The sequence below is a fragment of the Canis lupus genome, chromosome 15, assembly GCF_003254725.2.
Source record: "Canis lupus dingo isolate Sandy chromosome 15, ASM325472v2, whole genome shotgun sequence".
NCBI classification, from domain to species: Eukaryota; Metazoa; Chordata; class Mammalia; order Carnivora; family Canidae; genus Canis; species Canis lupus.
The window spans coordinates 3420910-3444076 of record NC_064257.1 but is presented as its reverse complement, the minus strand read 5'-3'; the positions used below and the strand labels follow the sequence as shown (position 1 = coordinate 3444076).

At 43.5% G+C, this 23167-nt stretch overlaps 1 protein-coding gene across 1 annotated transcript in view; it reads left to right on the top strand.

Annotated features, from left to right (window-relative positions):
* Nucleotides 1-23167, top strand: part of MACF1 (microtubule actin crosslinking factor 1) — a 233078-nt gene that overhangs the window by 202936 nt on the left and 6975 nt on the right. Inside the window, 16 exon segments of the mRNA XM_049093947.1 lie at nucleotides 63-269; nucleotides 403-522; nucleotides 927-1096; nucleotides 2144-2303; nucleotides 3314-3508; nucleotides 3851-3979; nucleotides 5039-5182; nucleotides 5658-5846; nucleotides 8413-8533; nucleotides 9232-9395; nucleotides 10735-10897; nucleotides 12411-12565; nucleotides 13419-13493; nucleotides 14660-14677; nucleotides 17559-17676; nucleotides 18484-18552. Coding sequence (XP_048949904.1) covers nucleotides 63-269; nucleotides 403-522; nucleotides 927-1096; nucleotides 2144-2303; nucleotides 3314-3508; nucleotides 3851-3979; nucleotides 5039-5182; nucleotides 5658-5846; nucleotides 8413-8533; nucleotides 9232-9395; nucleotides 10735-10897; nucleotides 12411-12565; nucleotides 13419-13493; nucleotides 14660-14677; nucleotides 17559-17676; nucleotides 18484-18552 — 2197 coding nt within the window.

Sequence of the window (23167 nt, the reverse complement as noted above, 5' to 3'; positions counted from 1 at the left end):
GTTAAAAGAGTAACTCCTCCATCTTATTTTTAGTTTTAAGAAGAGCAATATTTTCCCCTCAGGTATTTGCTAATGAAGTCAATGCTCATCGAGATCAGATCATTGAACTGGATCAAACTGGAAATCAGTTAAAGTTTCTTAGCCAAAAACAGGACGTTGTTCTGATCAAGAATTTGCTGGTCAGCGTCCAGTCTCGATGGGAGAAGGTTGTCCAGCGGTCTATTGAAAGAGGGAGATCTCTGGATGATGCTAGGAAGCGGGCAAAACAAGTGAGTTATGAAAGAAAGATCTTAATTTATTGAACAACCCTTGGGCTGCATGTGTGGCAGCTCTGAATAATTTGCATTAAAGTGTAGTTTGCATATTCATTCCTATTATAAGTTACTTTTTATATGATTATAGTTCCATGAAGCTTGGAAAAAACTGATTGACTGGCTAGAAGATGCAGAGAGTCACCTGGACTCGGAGCTGGAGATATCCAATGACCCAGACAAAATTAAACTCCAGCTCTCTAAGCATAAGGTAAAGTAGTTCGTGGCTCTTCAGTCCTGATCTTGGTGTTCACTGAAGATTGCTAAAAATAGAGGTCAGAGCTAGTCAAAAGAAAATCGGGTGAGGAAACCAGCATTCCATTTTATATCTAGGCCATGTCTAACCATAAGAGTCGTTCATTTAAGTAACAATACAAGCAAAGTGATTGAGGCAGTTACCAATAAAAACCACAGACTTTTAGAAATTGCCATGCCCTACTGTGTGTGGTATAAACAAAAATTTAGAAATTTCTTAAGGATAAGCTATTGTTAGTTCAAGAGGTAGTGACTTTCATACTCTGATTCCCAACCCAAATACTGAAAATTTTTCTTTGTTCCAAATCAAAATGTCATCTGACTTTTAGCATCAGTTTTTTCTTTCCCTTTTGGAAACAGGAGTTTCAGAAAACTCTTGGCGGTAAACAACCTGTGTATGATACCACAATTCGAACTGGCAGGGCCCTGAAAGAGAAGACTTTGCTTCCTGATGACACTCAGAAACTTGACAATTTACTAGGAGAAGTCAGAGATAAATGGGATACTGTTTGTGGCAAGTCTGTGGAGAGGTGAGTATGAATATTTGCTTCGTGTATCATCCCCAAATTGACGAAGACCAATATTAGATTCCATAAAATGGCAATAAAGGTAATGCACCAATAACAGGTTTTATAGCATCTCGATACTTCTAGTTCATTGAATCAGAGTTATGAAATAAGTTGAATAGTAAAATATTAAAATTCTCATTTTAAGCTTCAATCTTACTGTATCAGAGAGAGGCCCATAAACTCAACCACACAGCCACAGAAGTTTAGTAACTCCAAATATTTGTCAGTGACCAGTTTGTGATCCTAAAGCCGTCTCCATGAGCACTCTCACTCTGTGTCAGCGAGCAAAACCTCCGCACACATCACCTCATATAACTGTCATAATGCCTGACCTTTACTGGGTGGTTACTACTGAGCATGTGCCAGACAGAGGCTACTAGTCATTTAATCCTTGTAACAACCACTGAGGGGAAATACTGTTATTCCATTTTCCAGAAAAATGATCCTGGGATTTGAAGCTGTTCGATTTGGTCTATAAGTTGTTCTTTTTTCCACTTGTACCCATTCTGCTATGCTAAGAATTACGATATCTTTGTATTATTTGTACTTCTATTTTTTGGATGAAGTGACTGAGGTTCCAAGAGGTAAAGAGAAAGCCCAGGATCATGCAACTGGCATAGAGCTAGGAGTTGAACTCCTGACTGAGACCATGACCAAAACCATCATCCTCTACCTGAGTGGTATAAGGTGATTAACACAGACCTTGGATCATTAGGGTGTATCCATGCGGACTCTTAGGGTGCTAGGAGGGCAGCTGTACCTATCTCCTATGCTACACTTACTCCATTCTAGAGAGATTTGATTAAAAATGTCTAAGCAAAAAAACAAACAAACAAAAAAATGTCTAAGCATGTCTCTTAGTTACTTTTTACTCTATCTTAAACCAGTCTGGCATGGAGGGCCCTCTGTCTGTAGAGTTCTAGCAGTATTCCATTCAGCAGTCAGAATTGTGAGCCAGCCAAAGAAAAGGGATCTCTAAACACAGTGAGGTTTGTGTGCTTTTCTCAGGCAGCACAAGTTGGAGGAGGCCCTGCTGTTTTCGGGCCAGTTCATGGATGCTTTGCAAGCCTTGGTCGACTGGCTGTACAAGGTGGAGCCGCAGCTGGCCGAGGACCAGCCCGTGCATGGGGACCTCGACCTTGTCATGAACCTCATGGACGCCCATAAGGTGAGGGGCAGGAGCTACGCTGCATGGAGGCAGAGCCATTGGGTCGGTCCCCTGCCTCTGCCGGCCTTCTGCTTGTGCTCACCATCCAGGAAATCTGAATGAGCCTGTGTCTGCTCATCAGACCAGAGAGACCACTCCTTGCTCTGTGTGCTTAAACTGTTACTGGGGTTCCGTGTCTGCCACCAAGATTTGACCAAATTCCTTTGATTCAGATTTGGCAATGTGTATATTTTATCTTGGGGTTCCCCCCTTTCTGTTTGTTCTGTCCGTTGAGTCACACAATGAATTTAAATTCAGGAGCACCTCAAGATACCCATTTCCACTGACTCCTAAAATGAAAATGAGTTCTATTCTTTAGCTGCTTTTGACCCAAGCAAGCCCAGCACCATTCACAATAATATCAATGTATAACCTACACCTGTCATGTTCACCTCCTTAAGGTCCTCTTGTTTTAGCAAAAGCATTCAGCTTTACTTGAAATTACATCAAACTCTTATGCACATGGCCGATATGTTCTTACTTCCACAATTCTGGAGATTCTGTTCTAACATCATTCATATTTTATGTTAGGAAACGGGGACTCCAGCTAAGCAACTTACCCAAGGCCATGCCACTCATCTTTAGAGCCACTTCTTCTGGTGGTTCTTTCTTTTCTTTTCTTTTTTTTTTTAATAATTTTTTTTTTTTTTCTGATAGTCACACAGAGAGAGAGAGGGAGGGAGGCAGAGACACAGGCAGAGGGAGAAGCAGGCTCCATGCACCGGGAGCCCGACGTGGGATTCGATCCCGGGTCTCCAGGATCGCGCCCTGGGCCAAAGGCAGGCGCCAAACCGCTGCGCCACCCAGGGATCCCCTGGTGGTTCTTTCTTAAACATTGTCCTGCCTCCCTCTGCATAAAAGACATGTGACTGGAACTTACTGAGGAGAGCGCAACTAAGCAATGACTTTTCTCTCGGGTTTTGCTTCCTGGGTTCAGGAAGCAAACTAATTTCTCTGTTTTTCTGTTCTAGGTTTTCCAGAAGGAACTGGGAAAGCGAACAGGCACCGTTCAGGTACTGAAGCGGTCAGGCCGAGAGCTGATTGAGAACAGTCGCGATGACACCACGTGGGTGAAAGGACAGCTCCAGGAACTGAGCACTCGCTGGGACACTGTGTGTAAACTCTCTGTCTCCAAACAAAGCCGACTGGAGCAGGCCTTAAAACAGGTCAGAGACTTTTGTGGGGGCAACCTGTGGGGGAGGATCTGAGCAGATTCATTCTTGTTTCTTTATCAGGATCAGTTCCAACCAGTCTCAAAATGAACATAAGGTCAAACATTGATATTCTGAAAGTTCTACAAGATTTTAATGTTCATTTGTATTAGAGAAAAAACTGAATTCAATTGGTTTTCAAACGTCCACAAGTGAAAGATAACTTTTATGGGGCCTTGATAGGATCATCAGCACTTGTGATGCACTGAGTTCAGGTGCAGCCCTTTCCGTGGTGCACCCCAGTGCTCAGGGCCTTGGCTGCAGAGAGGTTCAATCTGCTCTGCTTGGTTCTTGCAGGCGGAAGAGTTTCGGGATACCGTCCACATGCTATTGGAGTGGCTCTCTGAAGCAGAGCAAACGCTCCGCTTTCGGGGAGCACTTCCCGATGACACGGAGGCCTTACAGTCTCTCATTGACACCCATAAGGTAATCCAGCCCCAGTGTGCAATAACCCACGCCACCACAGGGTGAGGGCTGCCTGCCCAGCTCTAAAGGAGAGCAGCTTTTGCTTGGGAATTTCCGACTTTATATGTAAAAGACTGGAACTGGAATGGGCCCAGCTTTTACTGGTTTAGCAAGAATGAAAGTCATTCCTACTTTTTCCAAAAGTAACGCATGTTGGTTGTAAACAAGTGAAACAGCATGGTATCATATAAAGAACAATGTGGACTCTAGAACCATCACCCGCACACGCGGCTTGGTTTGGCTTTCCTTATGTTACCAGCTTCGGGCCCTGAGCCTCCTACCAAGCTGCAGCATAGGATGCAGTATCTGAGGCCACAATCTGTCCTAATAAGATGGGAAATATTTCCTTTTTTAATTTTTGTGTTACCCACCAAGAGATTTTAATCTTGATTTTGTCATTTGGTATTCTGTTGCTGGTATTTTTTTTTTTTTTAATTTTTATTTATTTATGATAGTCACAGAGAGAGAAAGAGAGAGAGGCAGAGACATAGGCAGAGGGAGAAGCAGGCTCCATGCACCGGAAGCCCGATGTGGGATTCGATCCCGGGTCTCCAGGATCGCGCCCTGGGCCAAAGGCAGGCGCCAAACCGCTGCGCCACCCAGGGATCCCTGTTGCTGGTATTTTTAAAATATTTAGTATTTTATAGTTGTCATTTGTCCAAGACAATATTGTTTGTTTATTCACATGGAAGTGAATTAAAACAGGATTTCTTAAAGAGAGAAATGAACCCAGATATTAGGACGAGGATCATGCCCAGCCTGGAAAGGGAGTGCCCCTCATCCTTGTCATCTGTAGCAGAAACAGTCCATTTTGTGTAACCCTATACTTCTGACATCTTTTAGAACTGGAAAGAAAGTACCAGAGACACCAGGATGCAGGCTTGTAGGGGCCTGTGTGAACACACACAGAGGAAAAAAAAATACATAGAAATCTTCTCCATTCCCCCTCCCCACAGTGTAAACTAACAGTGCTGCTGAGTAGGTTTCCTCAGTTTTTGTTTTCAAACCTTTTTTGTTTAGGAGTTCATGAAGAAAGTGGAAGAAAAGCGAGCGGATGTTAGCACAGCGGTAGCAATGGGAGAGGCCATCCTGGCTGTCTGCCACCCCGATTGCATCACCACCATCAAGCACTGGATCACCATCATCCGGGCTCGGTTTGAGGAGGTGAGTTCCCGGTTTGAGAGGAAGGTGGCACACACCCCATACAGTGAGTTTATAGGAAGAAAATGCTACTGAGCTTTCTCCACCCACCGCCCCTGCTCCCCCCCCCCCATAAGGAATCTCACTCACTATGAATGTCTCAATAAGAATTAAGGTAGTGTTTTAGTAATGACTGTTTTCTTGGCAATGAGCTGCAGTCTGGAAGAATACTGCTGGCATAGTGATGTGGTAATTGATAAAGTCCAGCGGACTCCGTTCTATATTTTTCCCTCCTTCCAGAGAAGTCCTGTGTTTAATAGGATGTACGTTCTAGATTTGCCTCCAGGGGGTGCTGATTCCAGCTCTGTCACTGGAGTAAAAGTGAGGCCTCTTGAGTGGTCTTCCTCCTAAAGGCCATTAGTAGGATCAGACGACAAAATGGACTTTGGAGACAAAGGAGGTGCTCAACTGAGAGAGGCGATGGTTTCTGTCTCCCCAGGTCCTGACCTGGGCTCAGCAGCACCAGCAGCGTCTCGAAACAGCCCTGTCAGAACTGGTGGCTAATGCTGAGCTCTTGGAAGAACTTCTGGCATGGATCCAGTGGGCTGAGACCACCCTCATTCAGCGGGACCAGGAGCCGATCCCTCAGAACATTGACCGAGTGAAAGCCCTTATTGCCGAGCATCAGGTAGCCTAGCTGTGTCGTGTGGCTGCAGGTGTTCCCTGCGTGGCTCTGGAGCCCGTTTCCTTTGCCCTGTGTATTTTTGGTTTTTAATGGCTGCTTATGTTTATGCACACAGACTTAGCAGCTGAAAACAAGCTGTTTTCGTGGGGCAGGTGTCTGGGCACGAGTCAGCTGGCTTCTCCCCTTAGTCTTACTGGGCCAAAATCAAGGTGCTGCAGATCTCACCCAGGCTCTCTCAGGTTGTTGGGAGAATCTGACTCCTTGTGGTTGTGGGACCTGGGGCTCTGTTTTCTTGCTGGCCATCACCCAGGAGTCTGTTAGCTCCAAGAGGCCACCTCAGGTCTCAGCCACCCAGCACACTCACAGTGTGGCAACGTCAGTCTTCAGCACCAGCAGGAGAGGCTTTCCAGTTTGCTCAGATCTTATACGGTAAAATACAATCAAGGGAGTGAGTCTCCCCTTCTTTCCACGGGTGTGACCCACCCTCAAGGGAAGGGATTATACAGAGCATGGACACCAGCAGTGGGAATCCTGTGGGCCATCTTGGAAGTCTGCCTGCCACATCCTATTCCTCTGCGCCAAGGTTTCACACCTGGGTGCAGAAAGATCTCTTGCATGAGCCCAGAGATGAGCCGAGATAGCACATCAAGCTAAGCAGAATGAAGGAAAGCTCAGTTGAGCTGTCTCCATAATGTCTCCTTGGGAAGCAAAGATGGTTTGTTTTTTTCAAAGATGGTTTTTAACCATGATCATTACACTGAATGCAAGCATGGATCTTGCTTAGTTATACTGCGGGCGTACAGTCTTTAGTGACTGTAGATAATCAGCCTCACCATTGAGAACCCCCTGTACTTCCAGTCAAGGTTGCCTGCATTGAAACCTTCTCTCCTGACTGAGAGATTATCTTCTTATTCAAGGCCACCCCTCTCCTTTCGGTGATCCCCTCGTTTCCTGTGTCTTCAAGCTGTCCCATTCTGTTTGCTCACTCTTCCAAGTCTTCTAGACGTGTCCTTTCCACTCTGTGTTCCCTTCCAGTTACCCTCATTGTTCCCTTCCTCTTCTTTCAAACAAGTCTGTTGTCCGTCTCCCGCACCCTCCCCCGTCTTTTCTCCTTGTTTCCCACTCCCTCCCCAGGCCCCTGTGGTTTGGCTCCCATCCCCATCAGACCACTAATACTGTCCCAGTCACATCCCACTGGCTAAATCCAGCCCATGCTTCCAGTCTTTGTCTTATTTGACATGTAACAGAGTTGCCTCTTCCTTCTGAAAACTCTTCTTTTGACTTCTGTCCTTTCGTCTTGTTTTTCTCCCACCTCTCTGATTGTTCCTTCTCAGTCTTAGCTGATTCCTCTTCCTCTCTCCACTTGTTAGTGTTGTGTTTGCTGAAATTGCATTCTTTTTTTTTTTTTTAATTTTATTTATTCATGAGAGACACACAGAGACAGTAATGTGGGACTCGCAGGGAGCCCGATGTGGGACTCGATCCAAGGATCCCGGAATCAGGACCTGAGCCAAAGGCAGCCACTCAATCGTTGAGCCACCCAGGCGTCCCTGAAATTGCATTCTTGACCCTCTTCTCACAGTGCTGATGTCTTACCTAGTCCAACAACTTCAGCCACCACCTAGAATCCAAAATTTTCACATCTCTTTCAGTAGCACTGTCTCCCTGAAGTCTAGACCTATGGCAAATCAGAGGCAGCACAGAAACTCCACTTTATCTGTGCCGACCCCACCCTCCCTTCCAGGCCTGCTGCCTGGAATGTGTGATGCATCTGGGATGCCTGCCTTTCCTATGCCCCCTATGTCTAACCAACCTCCGGGTTCTAGCTGTCCTACTTCCAGGATACCTCTTGGTTCTGTCTCTCCTGCCCTGGCTCAGGCCTTCCCCATGTTTTGCCTCAGTTACTGCAGTGGTTTCCTGACTCATCCCCCACTATGTTCTTCCTTCTACACTGAAGCCAGAACCATAGCTCTAAAATAAGGATCTTATCAGGTCTCTTCTCTGGATCAAAATCGTTCAGTTGCCCACCATTGCTCTCCAAATAAAATCCCAATACCTTAGCCTAACACAAAGCCTTAATGGATCTTTCTCCTACCTACCCCTCCTGCTGCTCTTCGAATTGCATCTTGGGCTCGGCCAGCAATCCCCAGAGCCCTAGCTCACTACACTGTCAAGCTCCCTGGATCTCTGTGCCATGCCTTCTCCTGGGACTGCCTCCCACCCAGTCTTTGGTCCAGTTCTTCCTCCTTCACTACTCCACTCAGGCCCCAGTCTCCAGGCAGCTGTCCTTGGAACCCTGGTCTGCCTTTGGAATCCTGGGTGGCATTCATTGCACTGACTTCCTGGTTTTCCTCACTCAGCTGTGAGCTCCTTGGAATCAGAAGCCCTGTTTGATCCCTTCAGGTTTCTAACACCTGATGAAGTGCCTTGCTTAACTGTTTTTCTTAAAAGGTGTGAGACAGTGTTCAAAGGCATCTGTTCTGTCATGAGCTTGGGCTTTGTAAGAAGTTGCCTGATTCTTAGTCCAAGAAAACACTTAACTCTGTTCCCTGTTGTTTGTGTTTGGCAGACATTTATGGAGGAGATGACTCGCAAACAGCCTGACGTAGACCGGGTCACGAAGACATACAAAAGGAAAAATATAGAGCCTGCTCACACACCTTTCATCGAGAAATCTCGCAGTGGCAGCAGTATGTTTCTAGCCTCCTGTGTTAGGGTGTTTCATTCCTGTTATTTGAAGATGAGCACTTTCCAAATCCCTGTCAAAAAACTTCTTTTGGGGGTGCCTGGCTGGCTCAGTCAGTAGAGCTTGCAGCCCTTAATCTCAGAGTTGTAAATTCAAGCCCCGTGTTGGTTGTGGACCCTACTTCAAAACAAAAACCTTCTTTTCGGTTTTCAAAAACTATATTGGATTTGAACTAAAATATTTTTTTTAAACTCACTTTTATTACACGGACACATAGTAAAACTATATTCCATTTTCTTGGGCTTGCATAAAATTTTGAAGTGGTCAAGCAGATTGTTTTGCAGTGGCCTTTCTATTGTTTTGGTCATCAGCTAGCTGTTTACATTTGGTTTGCACTGATTTAATTATGACATTAAATCAGCTCTTGTAGAGCCATTGCTGTTCTGGTTGAGTTGACATTTCCTCAGTTTGCTAAGGACAAAATGAATTGAAGATAAGAGATGAATACCAGTTGGCTGGGAGGAGGAGCAGTATTTTGACATTAGTATGCTGAATACCTAAATATTATCACATCCCATGTTTCTTTTCACATTTACTGCTTGGATACCATTTTAAAGGTGTCCTGAGTTAACACTATGGCACTTTCTCTTTGTGAAGTGACAAAACCAGCTTTTCTAATCTCGTAGTTATTTTTCTTTTTAGGGAAGTCCTTGAGTCAGCCCACACCACCTCCTATGCCAATCCTTTCACAGTCCGAAGCAAAAAACCCACGGATCAACCAGCTCTCTGCCCGCTGGCAGCAGGTGTGGCTGTTAGCACTGGAGCGACAGCGGAAGCTGAATGACGCCTTGGATCGACTCGAAGAGGTGAGGCCCTCTTATTATGACCTGTGCGTCTTGACCTACTTCTCTAGAAGTAGAAACAGACCAGGGTGAGCCAGTACTTTATCCCTCAGGCCCCCTAGGAGAAAAGCACAAGGGCAAGGAGACCACTTACAACAGGGTAGGCCATAGCACCTAGTTGTGGAAAGCAAGCAGACAACCAGCCAGTGTATTTGAGGGTCTGGCCTGTGACCCGACCCTCCTTAGCACCTGGCTGTGGTCAAAAGTCCAGAGCATGACTTGGCAAAGTTACCTCCCAAGCACATAGCTAATCATAGTAATGGCCATTATTGGGCCCTCTATGTAAAGATATAAGCTACACAATTATGAAATAATTATGTAATATTTATGGCCTTGGTATTCCGCTAGTTTTTACTAAGAATGAAATCAAATTCTACTTTGAAGTATCATTAACCAACCTAAAAAATATAGTACTACCCTTCCTAGTTTCTAAAACAAACCTCTAATACCTTTTATATTTTTTTCATTTGTGCGTATCAAAGCAGCTATGCCCGGAAGTGAGTGTTCTGTGTTTTTTGTTGTTATCTCTGTAGGTCAGTTGAGTTTTAAGCATTTTTGGGTTTTGGCTTTTTCTTTTTTTTCCCTATTCCTTCCAACTTTGGAGTTTGAAAGACCAGGGGGAAAACTGCTACGCTATCTCAGTCATCCTGAGTCTCTCTCACTAACATAGTCCAAGTGGCTAAACATCGCCTTGCCCACTGCACAGGCCTGCTGTTGTCTGCCAGAGTCACATACTTCACATGCAAGTCAGATGGGCACTTTGCCCCCTCTGGTGCCATTCCAAAGAAACATGCTTGCGTGCAGGGTTGGATCCTTAATGCTTCCAGCCAGAACTCAAGTTATCTCATCTCAGAAAATGATGGGAAACATGAGCCTTCCAACACAGGCCTGTGTGATCATAGTTCTTTTCAAAATCACATCAGTGAGGAGTGCTCAGGACTTCTCTTCTGGGATAGAATCCATTCCCTTACGTCTAAGAAGGTAGGTCCTTTGAAAAAGTGCAAAGGGAAAGCAAGGCTGGCTCTACCCATTCTTGTTCTGCGTGCTCCGTATTTTCCATGGTGGTCGTTCAGTTACTGCTTCTCTCACTGCTTCATTACACCACAGCTCATGTAAATAATCACGGCTTTAAGTGAAGGATCCAGATTGTGCCTTCACCAAAGAGGCAACACATGGATATCATTGTTGGTGCCCTCCAGAAGGCCTGCATGGCTTTACTGAATGTCTGAAAGTTTTGGTATGCTCTGGGCACACTTGAGGGCCAAAACAATAAGTCTTGTTGACACCTACGATTTCTGTCTAGTTGAAGGAATTTGCCAACTTTGATTTTGATGTCTGGAGGAAAAAGTATATGCGATGGATGAATCACAAAAAATCTCGGGTGATGGATTTCTTCCGGCGAATTGACAAGGACCAGGATGGGAAGATAACGCGTCAGGAATTTATTGATGGCATTCTGGCATCCAGTGAGTTCACTCATAGTTCCAAACATGGATCACACCTAGATTCCTTGCACTTGGTGGAAGCCCATGATATTTTGGTTAAATAGTCTTTCTGAAATCAAAGCAATAGTCTTTTCTTCTTCTTCTTTTTTTTTTTTTTTTAGGATTTATTTTTTATTTATTTATGAGAGACATAGAGAGGCAGAGACACAGGCAGAGGGAGAAGCAGGCTCCATGCCAGGAGCCCGATGCGGGACTCGATCCCGGGACTCCAGGATCGCGCCCTGGGCCAAAGGCAGGCGCGAAACCGCTGAGCCACCCAGGGATCCCCCAAAGCAATAGTCTTAAAGGAGAAGTAATGTAATTGCTTATTACTAAAATTGGTCCATCATTTTGATGGAAAGAAGAACCTCATTTTGCTGGGAATTAAGCAAAACAGGTCTTTGGCAAGTAAAACATGTTTGAAGTATAGATTAAGGAACCAAACTTTATGAATGATGAAGTTCTAAGTAAAATGTTTAAAAAAATAAAGTTTTCATAATAGTTTCTGACATCTGTATAGCAGCTTAAAAAATACATGATCTCATTTATTTTTAGCAGGAAAAATAATTGAGGCATAAAGTAGTTAAGTGAATTGCCAGGATCACAAAGCACATCTCACAGCTGTGCTGCTTTACATGAGTGGCCAGGGAAGGCCTGTCTGCAGAGCTGATATTTGAGGGAAGAGTTAGAGGCCAAGGGAATAGCAGGTACAAAGCACTTAGGTGGGCACGGGCTTGGCATGTTCTAGGAATTGAAGATGGTTGGGGCATCATGACCTGGGGGAGTGGTGAGAGGTGAAGTTGGAAGGATCAGCAGCAGCCAGTTCTGGCAGGGCCTAGGAGAGTTAGCATATCTGACCTCTTATTCTAGAGGCAGTGGGACAATAGGAGACCACCAGAGGTTTTCACCTGAGAGATCTGATCTACATTTTAATAAATCATCCAGGCTGCTGTAAATATTCACAATTCCTTTGGGAAGCAGTTTGTTAAGAACCTTTAACCTTAATTGTTAAGGCAATTATCTAAACATAGGGAAAACTGCAACCACTCCACATTGTCACTATTCTGAAATCATCGAAGTATCCAGCAATAGAGTGGATAAGTACATGCTTAGGGTGGATGGTAGGTCTATGGGTAGTTGTAATTTTACATCTTTTGGTATATCTGAAATACTGTTTTATTTATTTATTTATTTATTTATTTGTTTGCTTGTTTGTTTATTTATTTATTTATTTATTTTTAATTGCATGGGGAAGGAGGGAGTCTAAAGCAAAAACACCAAAAAACTTAACAGTGAGTTGTCTTTAGGTACTGTATCTTTGGGTATTAAAAAAAAAAAAATCTTTATAACATTACGTCTTCTAAACAGGCATGTATTACTTTTCAGAAAAAAAGCAAGATATAGATATTTCTACTTTCAAGAAGTTTTTGTATACCCTCCAACAACCCAAGTAAGCCCTTTAGTTAATGTTCCAAATACAATTACTTTTCTCCAGAATTCCCTACCACCAAGTTGGAGATGACTGCTGTCGCTGACATTTTTGACCGAGATGGAGATGGCTACATTGATTACTATGAATTCGTGGCTGCTCTCCATCCCAACAAGGATGCTTATCGCCCAACAACCGACGCAGATAAAATTGAAGATGAGGTATGGGAAATTACTGTTTTGTTTTGTTTTGTTTTGTTTTTTGAAATTACTGTTTTTTGAGCATACTTTTGACTGTAGTGGTTGGGCGTAGTGGCCGTATCAGCACCATGACTTATCTGTTAGAAGAGTATTATCTGGAGTCCCATTTGGGGATCCCTACTTGGAGGATGACACCGCAGAAGATCTCTGACTGTTGAGCTCTCTCTCTCAGTCTAGATGACTTCTTACTCAAATGAGTCACATCTATATGGTTCCTCCAGAGTTCACAAACCACACTCATCCTGGTTCATAGGCACCATGTTACTTAGAAAGGACTCTTCTCTCAATCCTGGGCATCCCACATCAGCATTTAAGGGGTAAAATGTGAAGTACTGCTTGAGTTGGTGTGTGTACCAACCAAGCTTTCTGCCTAGTTAAGGACTTTTTCACACTGGAAATTGCACCCATCACCTTGAAAATAGCAAATTCATTAGTAACACTTGGAGATCCCAGGATCTGTTGATCCTATAAAGGGAGAGATTAGCAGGGTATGTCTTGGGTACGGCCCGGAACACCCCAGACTGACTTCTGGAGACGCAAAGGTTCCTGGGTTGAAATTTATAAGTCTATTCATAATTTGCTTTATTTGATTTTATTTTGATGCATAATAGCACATTTCTCTGAAGGAACTTGGAAGTAAATGTGTAATGTATTAATTTGGAGTAAAGAATAAATGCACATATCAAAAGCCTAATATACTTCAAAGAGATGTAATGAATAGCTTTCTGCTTACATGTAAAAATTTTTGTTTCTCTGAAGAGAAAATCTTGTTTTATCCTTCACACTTTTCTTTTTTGTTGTTTACAACCAATAGGTCACAAGACAAGTGGCTCAGTGCAAATGTGCAAAAAGGTTTCAGGTGGAGCAGATTGGAGAGAATAAATACCGGGTAAGGAAGAGAAAACCGGTCCTTTGGGGTGGTGATGGTGGTGGTTCTTCCTATGTGGCCCTTATAGGTGAAAGCAACCTGATACACAGCAGACCAGATGATCCCACCTTCCCACTACCAGTGCTTGGAGGAGCAGACCAGAGCCAGTGGAACTTAAGATGTAGTCACTGTCTGGCCCTCATGTCTGTAGATTCCAAATGTCAGGTGTCCTGTTAGGCTAAGCTTAGTGCCCTACATAGTTCCATCTGAAAAATAGTGCCATATTTAGCTAGTAGTAGCTTGTCCTTGAGTTCCAATATTGGAGACATTTCAAAGTCCTCTCTTTTGCTGACCAAAGTCTTTAGGGAAATGGTGACAACTGTGCCAATTATCTGAAAACGAACCCATACCTCCCAGAGTGCTGGTCATTGTGAGCCTGAGTGGCTCCCAGGGCAGAGAGGGCTGGAGGAACTCTGTCAAGGTCCCAAGGGATACCCTGTCTGCTCTGAGCTGAGCTACAAACAGCCAAGATGCACCAAGGGGACACCAGGCTCAGTAGTCTTCCCTGGAAAGCTATGCTATGGACATAATTCAACCACGAATTATGCTGTGTTTTAGCTTCTTTTAAGACTAAGGTTAAGGCATAGAAGGAATCTGAAACAGCACTTCAAAAAATATTCAGCAGTGTATCTGGATTCTCTAAAGTCCTAAGGAAAACCTAGGATTGGTAAAGAGAGCTCAGATTGTACAAGGAAGTTGTACAAGTTAGAAACAGGAAAATCCAGGTTCCATTAGTACATCAAAATGTCTTCAAAGTACACCAAAACCACCCTGGCCTGCTCATAGCTGGGGAGTGTTGGGTGAGTCTGCCTTGGATCCAGCCCAGGGCATTTAGTTAATAAAACTAAGCAATCTTGTGCTTGCTTGTTGCTTTTTATTTTCTTGTTTGTGTGTGTGTGTTTTTTAAATTGCGAGAGAAATGAATTAACAAAAGCAATCGGTAGAGTGGAAGAGTTAGGTCTTATTAATTTGTAAAACCACACCCCTGTGGCAGGAGCTCTCGAAGAATATGCTTGAAGACTGGTAACGTGATTGCATGATTTTCATTCCTTAGTGTTAATTTGACAAAATGTTCTCTGTTTTTTTTTTCTTCCATTTCCTTCGTCCTTTACTCTTTTTGTTTGTAGTTCTTCCTCGGCAATCAGGTACAGTGTGCCTTGCAATATCCTTCTTGGTGGAAATGGTCTGTGTAGCTCATGCTGCCTGTTCTTTGCTGTGGGGAGAGGACACAATCTGAAGCATGCCTGGGTCACATCTGGTTGTCTTACCAAGTGGAGAAACTACTAACAGAGCTAATCTTGTAAAGCTGTCACAGCAGCAGCAGCGGGATAGAAGAGTGTGTATGTGTGTTTTTAAAAAGATGAAATTTTCTATTTGAACTTAGATTGGCTGAAGACAATCTCCCTTTGGGGGACTTTGAAGTTAATGGTATCAATCCATCCCACTTCTAAAAAGAACCTGGTCTCTTACTTCTGTGCTAGAAGTCAGAATACCAACAGCACAGTTCTGATTTATACACGAGTCTTTTGACAGTTAACATGAATTCTATAGCATACACGAAATCAAAAAGTCTTGTGGGGTACTTAAGTACTCAATCTGTTCAAATACCTCATGTACTTGTATTTATATCATATTTTATAATTATAAGGTGCCTCAGAACCACAATGTAATAATCATGATTTGGTCATAGCCTGAAGTTTGCTGATTATGTCCAGCCAGCCAAAAATCTAAGGGATCAAATTAGACTTACAAGAAGAGATTGAATGCTTTTGACTCCACTTGGTAATTCTAACCTAATAGATCTTTTTGAGGGCTCTGGGGTCCTGTGTCTTCAAATGGAAGGAAGTTGCATGGGTAAAGTCTGTCTTGGGATGTGAAATCAGAAACATTAACAGTTGATTTGAGGCCCTCAATCAATGTTAAGTTCCAGGCACTTCAATAATCCTTCACTCTAGTAATATTCTGGGCCAGTGGGCAGAACAGAGGATAGAAAAAGACAAAAGACAAGAACAGCCAAACTGGTTTAAAATATCATTGCATCAGTATGCCAAGGCATACCTCAAAGCTGTGCCTGTTTCCTAATAACTGCATGTGGGGCCCAGGGGTCCTCTGAAGTGGCACCTGCATCCTCGTCCGCCACTCCACTGACTGGCAGAGGGCCAGACGAGTTAGTTCCAATGTTGGAACAGAATCATGAAGTCCATTTTGTGCACGGGGCACCTGAGACCTGAAGGCGCCCATGCTGACACTAGCGTCAGAGCCCTGGACACCATAAGGGAATTTCCAGTTAAGGAAACCAAAGTCCCTGGTCCCCCAAGACATTTCTGGGGTCAGTGCCTCACTGATGGCCCACCTCTGTCGGATTTGCACAGTCCCTCTCTAGTATTAGAGCTGCCGTGGCCCCTTCTCCCATTCGTCACTCTGGCTGCTGGCTTGGCTTACACCTCCTTTTCCCTACAGCAGAAACAAGTTAGAATCCTTCAGAAAGAGCCTTAGTAAGAAGTTAAGGAGAAAAAAAGAATGAGTTAAGTGGAGTAATCCTAAAAGCTGACATAAACTACAGGACACAGTAACATAAGGGTAAAGTACTTCTTGGAGTCGTGTCCTGATGCACTGGGGAGGATGTAGAGGCCCTTATTTCCTCCCTCTTCTCACTGATCCAGAGAGAACCCTGGCTAGTGACTCAGGCCGTCACTGTTCTTGGAGGGGCCCTGAGGGGCCAAAGGGGCAGCTTCCTTCCCGGGACAGGACGTTTATTCCCTCACATCTCTGGGCACCCACTCCAGTGCTCTTCATACTACACCATGCTGTTGCTGTGATCACCCTGTATAAAATCTTAACAGCAGTGGGAGATAAGAGATGTAGGACTATTTTCATTTTCTAAGTAAAGGATTGGGGGAGGGGGCTGGTGTTATTTTCAGTCACCTTGCTGCCTATATAAATAGTGCACTTGAGCCAATGCAGGGTAATACAGAGAATTAACCATAGACACACTAATTTTGAGGGAGTTGGTTATGTGTCCTTCTTAAATATCTTTTCTGGCATTTTCAATTTTTGTGCCTTGTTTCAAAGTTATGGTTCTCCTTTATAACTTTAGAAATCTTAATGAACTACTAAGTCCATTTACTCCTCCCCAACTGCAATATTCTCCTTGAATTAAATAATTTTAGGAATGCTACTTTTCCAACCAAATGTTTGATTTTGTATTCTGGGATCTCCACATGATTCCCTTTTGTTGCCTCTTGACCTTATTTTAGGGAGGGTAATTTACGCAATAGGAAACTCCAGATGTGAACAGGGCTGAGAAGTAGGGATGTTAAGGAAAAAGGAAAAAATAAATATCAGAAAGTCATGCTTGTCTTAATATCCCAAAATGATTGTTGAATACTATTTATAATCAGCATTGTAGATTAAATTTTAATTTTTTCAACTAAATTTTAGTCTAAATGCCATAGTCATTTGCTCAGCTGAAGAAACTTTTCTGCTTGGTGACATCACAATTAGAGAATACCAAGGGCTTATTTCTGAAAACCTTGTGTGGAAAATCAAATTTCCTTCTAAGCTTTTAATAATAATGATGCTTGCAAGGGTTTAAGACTTGAAATAGTATTTGCTGTTCTCCATTTACCTTTTGAGCACACTGTATTCAGAAGTTCACATCTACCTTTTATGAAAGCTAATGTAACAATTGTACTACTAGGTTTTAATTTGGGCAGAATATTTAAAAGAATTAAGGTGAGCTAACATTTGTCCTCTGCCCTCCCCACTTTGGTGCAGGGGCAGGGGCGTGACCACCAAAAGTTAATTTTGTCCCAGTGGAAAGACTATTGACACTGGTCTTTACCTCAATATCCCAGCTTTTACATATTTTAAATTCTTTTTTGAAAAAATGTATAAGTTGGGGAGTTAAAATTCTTCCCAAACTGTCAGATGTCATTTGTCTTGTCTGAATACAGTCTGCTCTGGGAAGAAGGCCTTGGCCTGCCTTAAGGCACACTTGCTCATCACTCTCCCTTGGACCCGCAGTTCGGGGACTCCCAGCAGCTGCGGCTGGTCCGCATCCTGCGCAGCACCGTGATGGTCCGAGTTGGTGGAGGATGGATGGCCCTGGATGAATTTTTAGTGAAAAATGACCCCTGCCGAGGTAAGGAACCTTCCTGAGCATGAATTGCGCCCTTGCCACTGACCTTTCATGCTTTCACAAAGTGTCAGTAGTGGCTCCGTTTGGGTTTTATTGTGTTAAGCTGCCTAGATAGTGCTCTGCCAGCACAGATTAGAACTTGGGGGTCCCTGAGTCGACCAGGAAGAGAAAGCAGGAGAGCTTGATGCTGTAGAGGGAGACAGGTTTAGAGGGATATAGTAACAAGAGTTAGGATGTATTGGTGTCTTCAAATGTTTCAGGTTGAAAGGTGTTCAGTTAACAATAGCCTGGAAAGGAGCCTAATGAAGCCTTTGAGGTTCCTGGTTAGTGTGCTCCAGGAACACAGTGTCCCTCTGCTTGTAACTCCTATGTCAGAAACTCGGGGAGGGTGTTGGGCCCGTCCCATGCAGGGAAGGACGGTGGGGGGGGATCTCCCTTGGCTGGGAGAGGGGATAAAGAATATCTAGCAGTGAGCCCAGACGCTTCTAAGATAGTTGATCACCGAAGCAAGATGGTGCTAAACATAAAAGGGCAGGCATGCCAGCCCAAAGGCAGAAGAAGAGAGGGAATTGAATATGAAGACTGGCAACTACAGCTACAGGTATGTGAGGGCTGCTGCAAGGCAAGGTGGTCAAGTTCTGGTGGCTAAATCCTCTTCGACTGCGTCCTTTCCTTTTTCCTGTTAGCCAAGCTGCATGTGGGTTCATAGGAGGTTCCCCCACTGTCTGCCAGTTTGTCTTTCTTGACCAGTTTCTGCGTTTCCTGCTGTCTGTTTCTTTGTGTTTCTTTCTTTTTTTTTTTTTATTCTAGTTCACCATCCTGGGAGTAAAATAAAGCGCTCTGATTCCAGCTCTTCGATTTCCAGTCAGTCTCCCATAGGTTGGCTTTTAAGCTTTGTCCCCCTTACCCACACCCCAGCCTGTTGAGAATGGCTTTGCTTCTTCACCTGTAGCACCTCTTGGCTCTGTGGGATCTGCTGCCTTTATGAATGCTTTGAAATAGCCAGGCCATAGCTTTTCTATTACAGGTGACAGCATAGAACGCTTCTGTTGGAACCATACTGGTGGAATTCGTCAGAGTTTCTATGTATTTAGCAAATACTTAGATAGCTTTTTAGGCATCACAGGCTGTTACAAGCAATTTATGAATAAGAACACATTTACACTTCTGCGAGGTATAGATTCTGGCATTGCCTCCATTTTACAGAATAGGAGATAAAGCATAGAAAAGTTCAACTACCTACCTGAGACAGACAACTCATAAATAGCAGAGATAGGATTCCAATCCAAGACAGTGTGGCTCTAAAGTATGTGCTCCTGATCAAGGTGCCATGTGTCTCTGAGGCTGACATATGTGCCACACCCCTTTCTGTGTGTGGACTGCTGGTTCAGCCACCATAATTAAGTTGGTAAGGCATATTTATAAACCTAGCAGAAATGTTTACAGTACAGTTATATAACTTCTTTGGAAGTGATTTATAGTCCTATTTTGAAGTGTTTAGAGCTAAAGGGTGCGGTTCGCATATGAATTCAGATCTGCTCATGAATAGCTTCTATTTTGAATGTCATTCTGCATTTACTCCAGTACACAAGAGTAATTTTCATTAGTTTATAATAGTAAATTTTAAAAGCACCTGTTCTGATCAAAACTTGAAAGGGTTTAATCAGTTTTAGAAGTTACTGTATTGCAAACTAATTTCCTTGATATAAGTCTTCTTCTACTGTTTTACATCAGAAACAGGAACAATAGATAAGATTTTAACCATAACTCAGTAAAACAACATTATTTCTTTGCAAATTTATTAGTAAGGTTTTATTTTTTTCTGTCCTGTATGATTGGACTAAACAAATAAACAGAAGAGATACTGCATGTGACATTTTGGAATCTGGATGCCTGTTTGCTGCCTGCTGTACTTGCTCTATTTACAGTAACTTTATGCTGATGGCCAAGGGGAACACTGCTTGCTTTGTCCTTATGTTAAAAGCTAAAAACTGGAACCCCCAGAAAGTTTGGGAGGGCCATCTAGTAACCTATTTTCTATGGAACATAGTAGCCTTTCCGGCAGCCCTGGGAGCAAACAAGGTAAGGCTTGCCTCTGTGCCCTCCTAGCACTCAGCAATCCTCTTGATTGCCCTAATGGCAAAGTCCAGTACTTCCCAGCAGTCTTAGATATCATACCTCTACCAGTGACAGGATGAGTATTTCTAATCAAGTAAGTTGTGCTAGGAGTTGAACCTTTAAGGGCTGGGGCAGAGCTAAGAAGTGACTGGGGAGGGCGTGAACATCACAAAAAGAAAGGTTCCCTGAAGCTATCTAGGATTCTGAGACGATTCATGTGGCTTCTAGAAGCACCACTTGGGGTAGATTCTGTATTCGTTTATATTGCATTTCCTTGGCTCTCTGGACCACAGAGAACATAATCAATGACAGTATAATCTGACATGCACAATCATTTGTTGCCTCCTTCCACATGGCTATTTAAAAAGGTGAGAGGTAGCTCAAACTGCACATTGCTCTAGCCACATGCGTAAAGTGAAAATATTCAACTCAGTAGGTTCGTGACACTGCCAAAATTGGAGATTTCAGTTTATGAATCCATCCATGGCAAAGAAGATCATGATGTTTTGGATGTTGATGAAAATAATGCCTAAGGAATAGGTCTACCTTTACCTGAGCGTAGTTTTTGAGCGTTAGACAAATTAGTTTTCCCAAATAAGTGAAGATCTAGAAAACTTCCATTTATGAAGATTTGAAAGACTATCTGGCTGAGAACTGATTCTTTTTCTTTTTTCTTATGGTAAAATACACATAAAAGTTACCATCTTAACCATTTTGGAAGTGTTCATTTAAGTGGTTGTGCTACCATCACACATCCACGGAGCTCTTTTCATCTTGTAAAATAGAAACTCTGTGCCCATTAAACAGTGGCTTAGAACTCAGTTGTAACTAGGTGTCCTGTTCCAGCCAACATCACTGTGGCCAACCTGAGTCCCTTAGAAAATGGTGGCCTCTGGTGTTGAAAAACTGAAATGGTTGCCTTCAGAGCCTGGCCTCTAAGATGTGATTCTCAAAAAATCATGGCCAAATGCTTTTGAAAGACACTGGGTTAAGGTTTCTTTACTGTAGGATGTCCCAGAGCTTACAAAATGCTGATTGCATTGGGGCTCTCCCAAAAGGGGAAAGTGTTTCTACAAAAAGAACTCTTTATGTAGGAACCCCCTCAGAAACCTTAGTTTGGGAAACTGCTATAAAAAGTGGAAAACGATGGCAGGATTTGGGGCCATTCAGAGTTCTCAGGTTTTTATTTAGAAATTCCATTTTGGGGGATCCCTGGGTGGCTCAGCGGTTTGGCACCTGCCTTCGGCCCAGGGCATGATCCTGGAGTCCCAGGATCAAGTCCCACATCGGGCTCCCTGCATGGAGCCTGCTTTTCCCTTTGCCTGTGTCTCTGCCTCTCTATGTCTCTCATGAATAAATAAATAAAATCTTTTAAAAAAAATTCCATTTTTGGGGATGGGATGAGAAATGAGACCAGTTAGAAGCCTGTTACAGCCATCCAGGGTGGAGGAGATGCTCCATGAATCACATAAGGGTAAGGGGGTACAGGAGGTGTAGAAATACACTGAGGGTTCGAGAAGCTTTAGAAGATACAATCGGTAGAAAAAACTCTAACTCTAGAACTCCTGTTATCGGGAGGAAGGGACCTGTGTTGATTTCCCAGTTTCTGGCTCTGATCATGTCTAATCAGTCGTTGGTTATAAGATTCTGACATGTAGGCACGGGTCTACAGGGGGGATACATTTGGAATCAGGCATGACTGTATGACAGCAATGAAGTCAGATGGGTGAACTTATCACCACATGGTTCAAAGTCTAAAAGAACAGGACTGCAGACAGAGGAACATCAATGTCTAAGAATGGGCAGGAAGGAGGAGAAGCAGGAAACCAGGTGTCCTGGGAGTCCAGGGAAGAGAGTGTTTCAAGAAGAGAACAGTTATGCCCCCATGTGCAAATTACAGCAGCAGAGAGGTATATTTACTTGTCAAATCACTAGATTTTTACCTGTACATATAAGTATGTGCACACATACTCTTAATAATACAGAGAGCATTAGCAAAAGTGAAGTAAATTCAGTATACTACGTTATTTTGGACACTGTTCATTGGTATAAAATTTGGGGGATCAGTTGATAAATATCAGACATCTTGTGTGCATCCTTTTTTCCCAGAAAATCCACTTACAGAAATTTATTTTAAGGAAATCATCGCTGATATGCATAAAAACCTTTTTTTTTTTTTTAAGATTTATTTATTTATTTATTTATGATAGACACAGAGAGAGAGAGATTGAGAGGCAGAGACACAGAAGGAGGGAGAAGCAGGCTCCATGCCAGGAGCCCGATGTGGGACTCGATCCCAGGACTCCAGGATCGCGCCCTGGGCCAAAGGCAGGTGCTAAACCGCTGAGCCACCCAGGGATCCCCTGCATAAAAACCTTTTACAAGTAGTTTGTCACAGCATCGTATGTCCCTTAGGTTGTCAGATTAAGGAATTTTTACTCTTTGTACTTTTCCATATATTTCAACCTTTGTACAGTTCAAAGTTACCAGTAAGAACTTGCCAGAGTGATTTAGGTAGTGTAGTGGGGATGGGAGCCTGAGTAGGGTGGGGAATGGGCAGAGAACTGGTGGTGTAGGTGAGACTAAGAAGAGCTGGGGCTGGGATAGAGAGCCCAGGTGGGAGCTGTCACTTCCAGTCCCAGCCCGTCCTTGGTTCTCCTCGACCTCAACCTCCGCCTCTGTGAGTGCTTTAGTTCCTTTGTCTGTGACTGACAGGTGCCCTACTGCACGTGATCACACTATAAATGGTGCAGTACATGGGGAACGTGATGTCAGTATGTCATTTTAAATGCCGTGGCCCTCATCTGAGATGGCATTTCAGAGTCTTCCTCTTGTATCACTCTGTTGTTGTTTGGGAGAGTTGGTGCAGAGGTAAACTGTTAAATGTTTACTAGGTTTAAACCACATGTCTGAAGTTTTGTATGGCTCAGGGTCACAGGCAGTTCTCAGCTGAGCCATGATTTCCATTCATCACTGTTAACTTAGCGCTTTTCCTGTGTGCCCACTGTTAGCCTGGACACGTTAGCAAACACAACACGTAAGTCCTGAATCCACAGTTACTAGTGACGGAAAGTATTACTGAAAGTACCTGTGTTAGGGCTGAAGGAAATTCTCTTGGAGTATCATTAGTGTAGACACAGAAGAAAGCACTGACGTCCAGAAACTGGATGAGTAGAGAATCCAGGGCCAAGGAATGAGCCTTGAGGGGTGCACTCTGTTGGGGCCTGAGGAGGAAGGAAACAGCTTAGCGTTCACAGACTATATCATTTGGGATCAGCCTGAGGAAACTGAGGCCCGGAGCAGGAAGACCTGGTTGGTAGCTGAGCCTGGATTGTCACTCAGGTTGTGATATCCACATCAGCCCTTTTAACCTGAT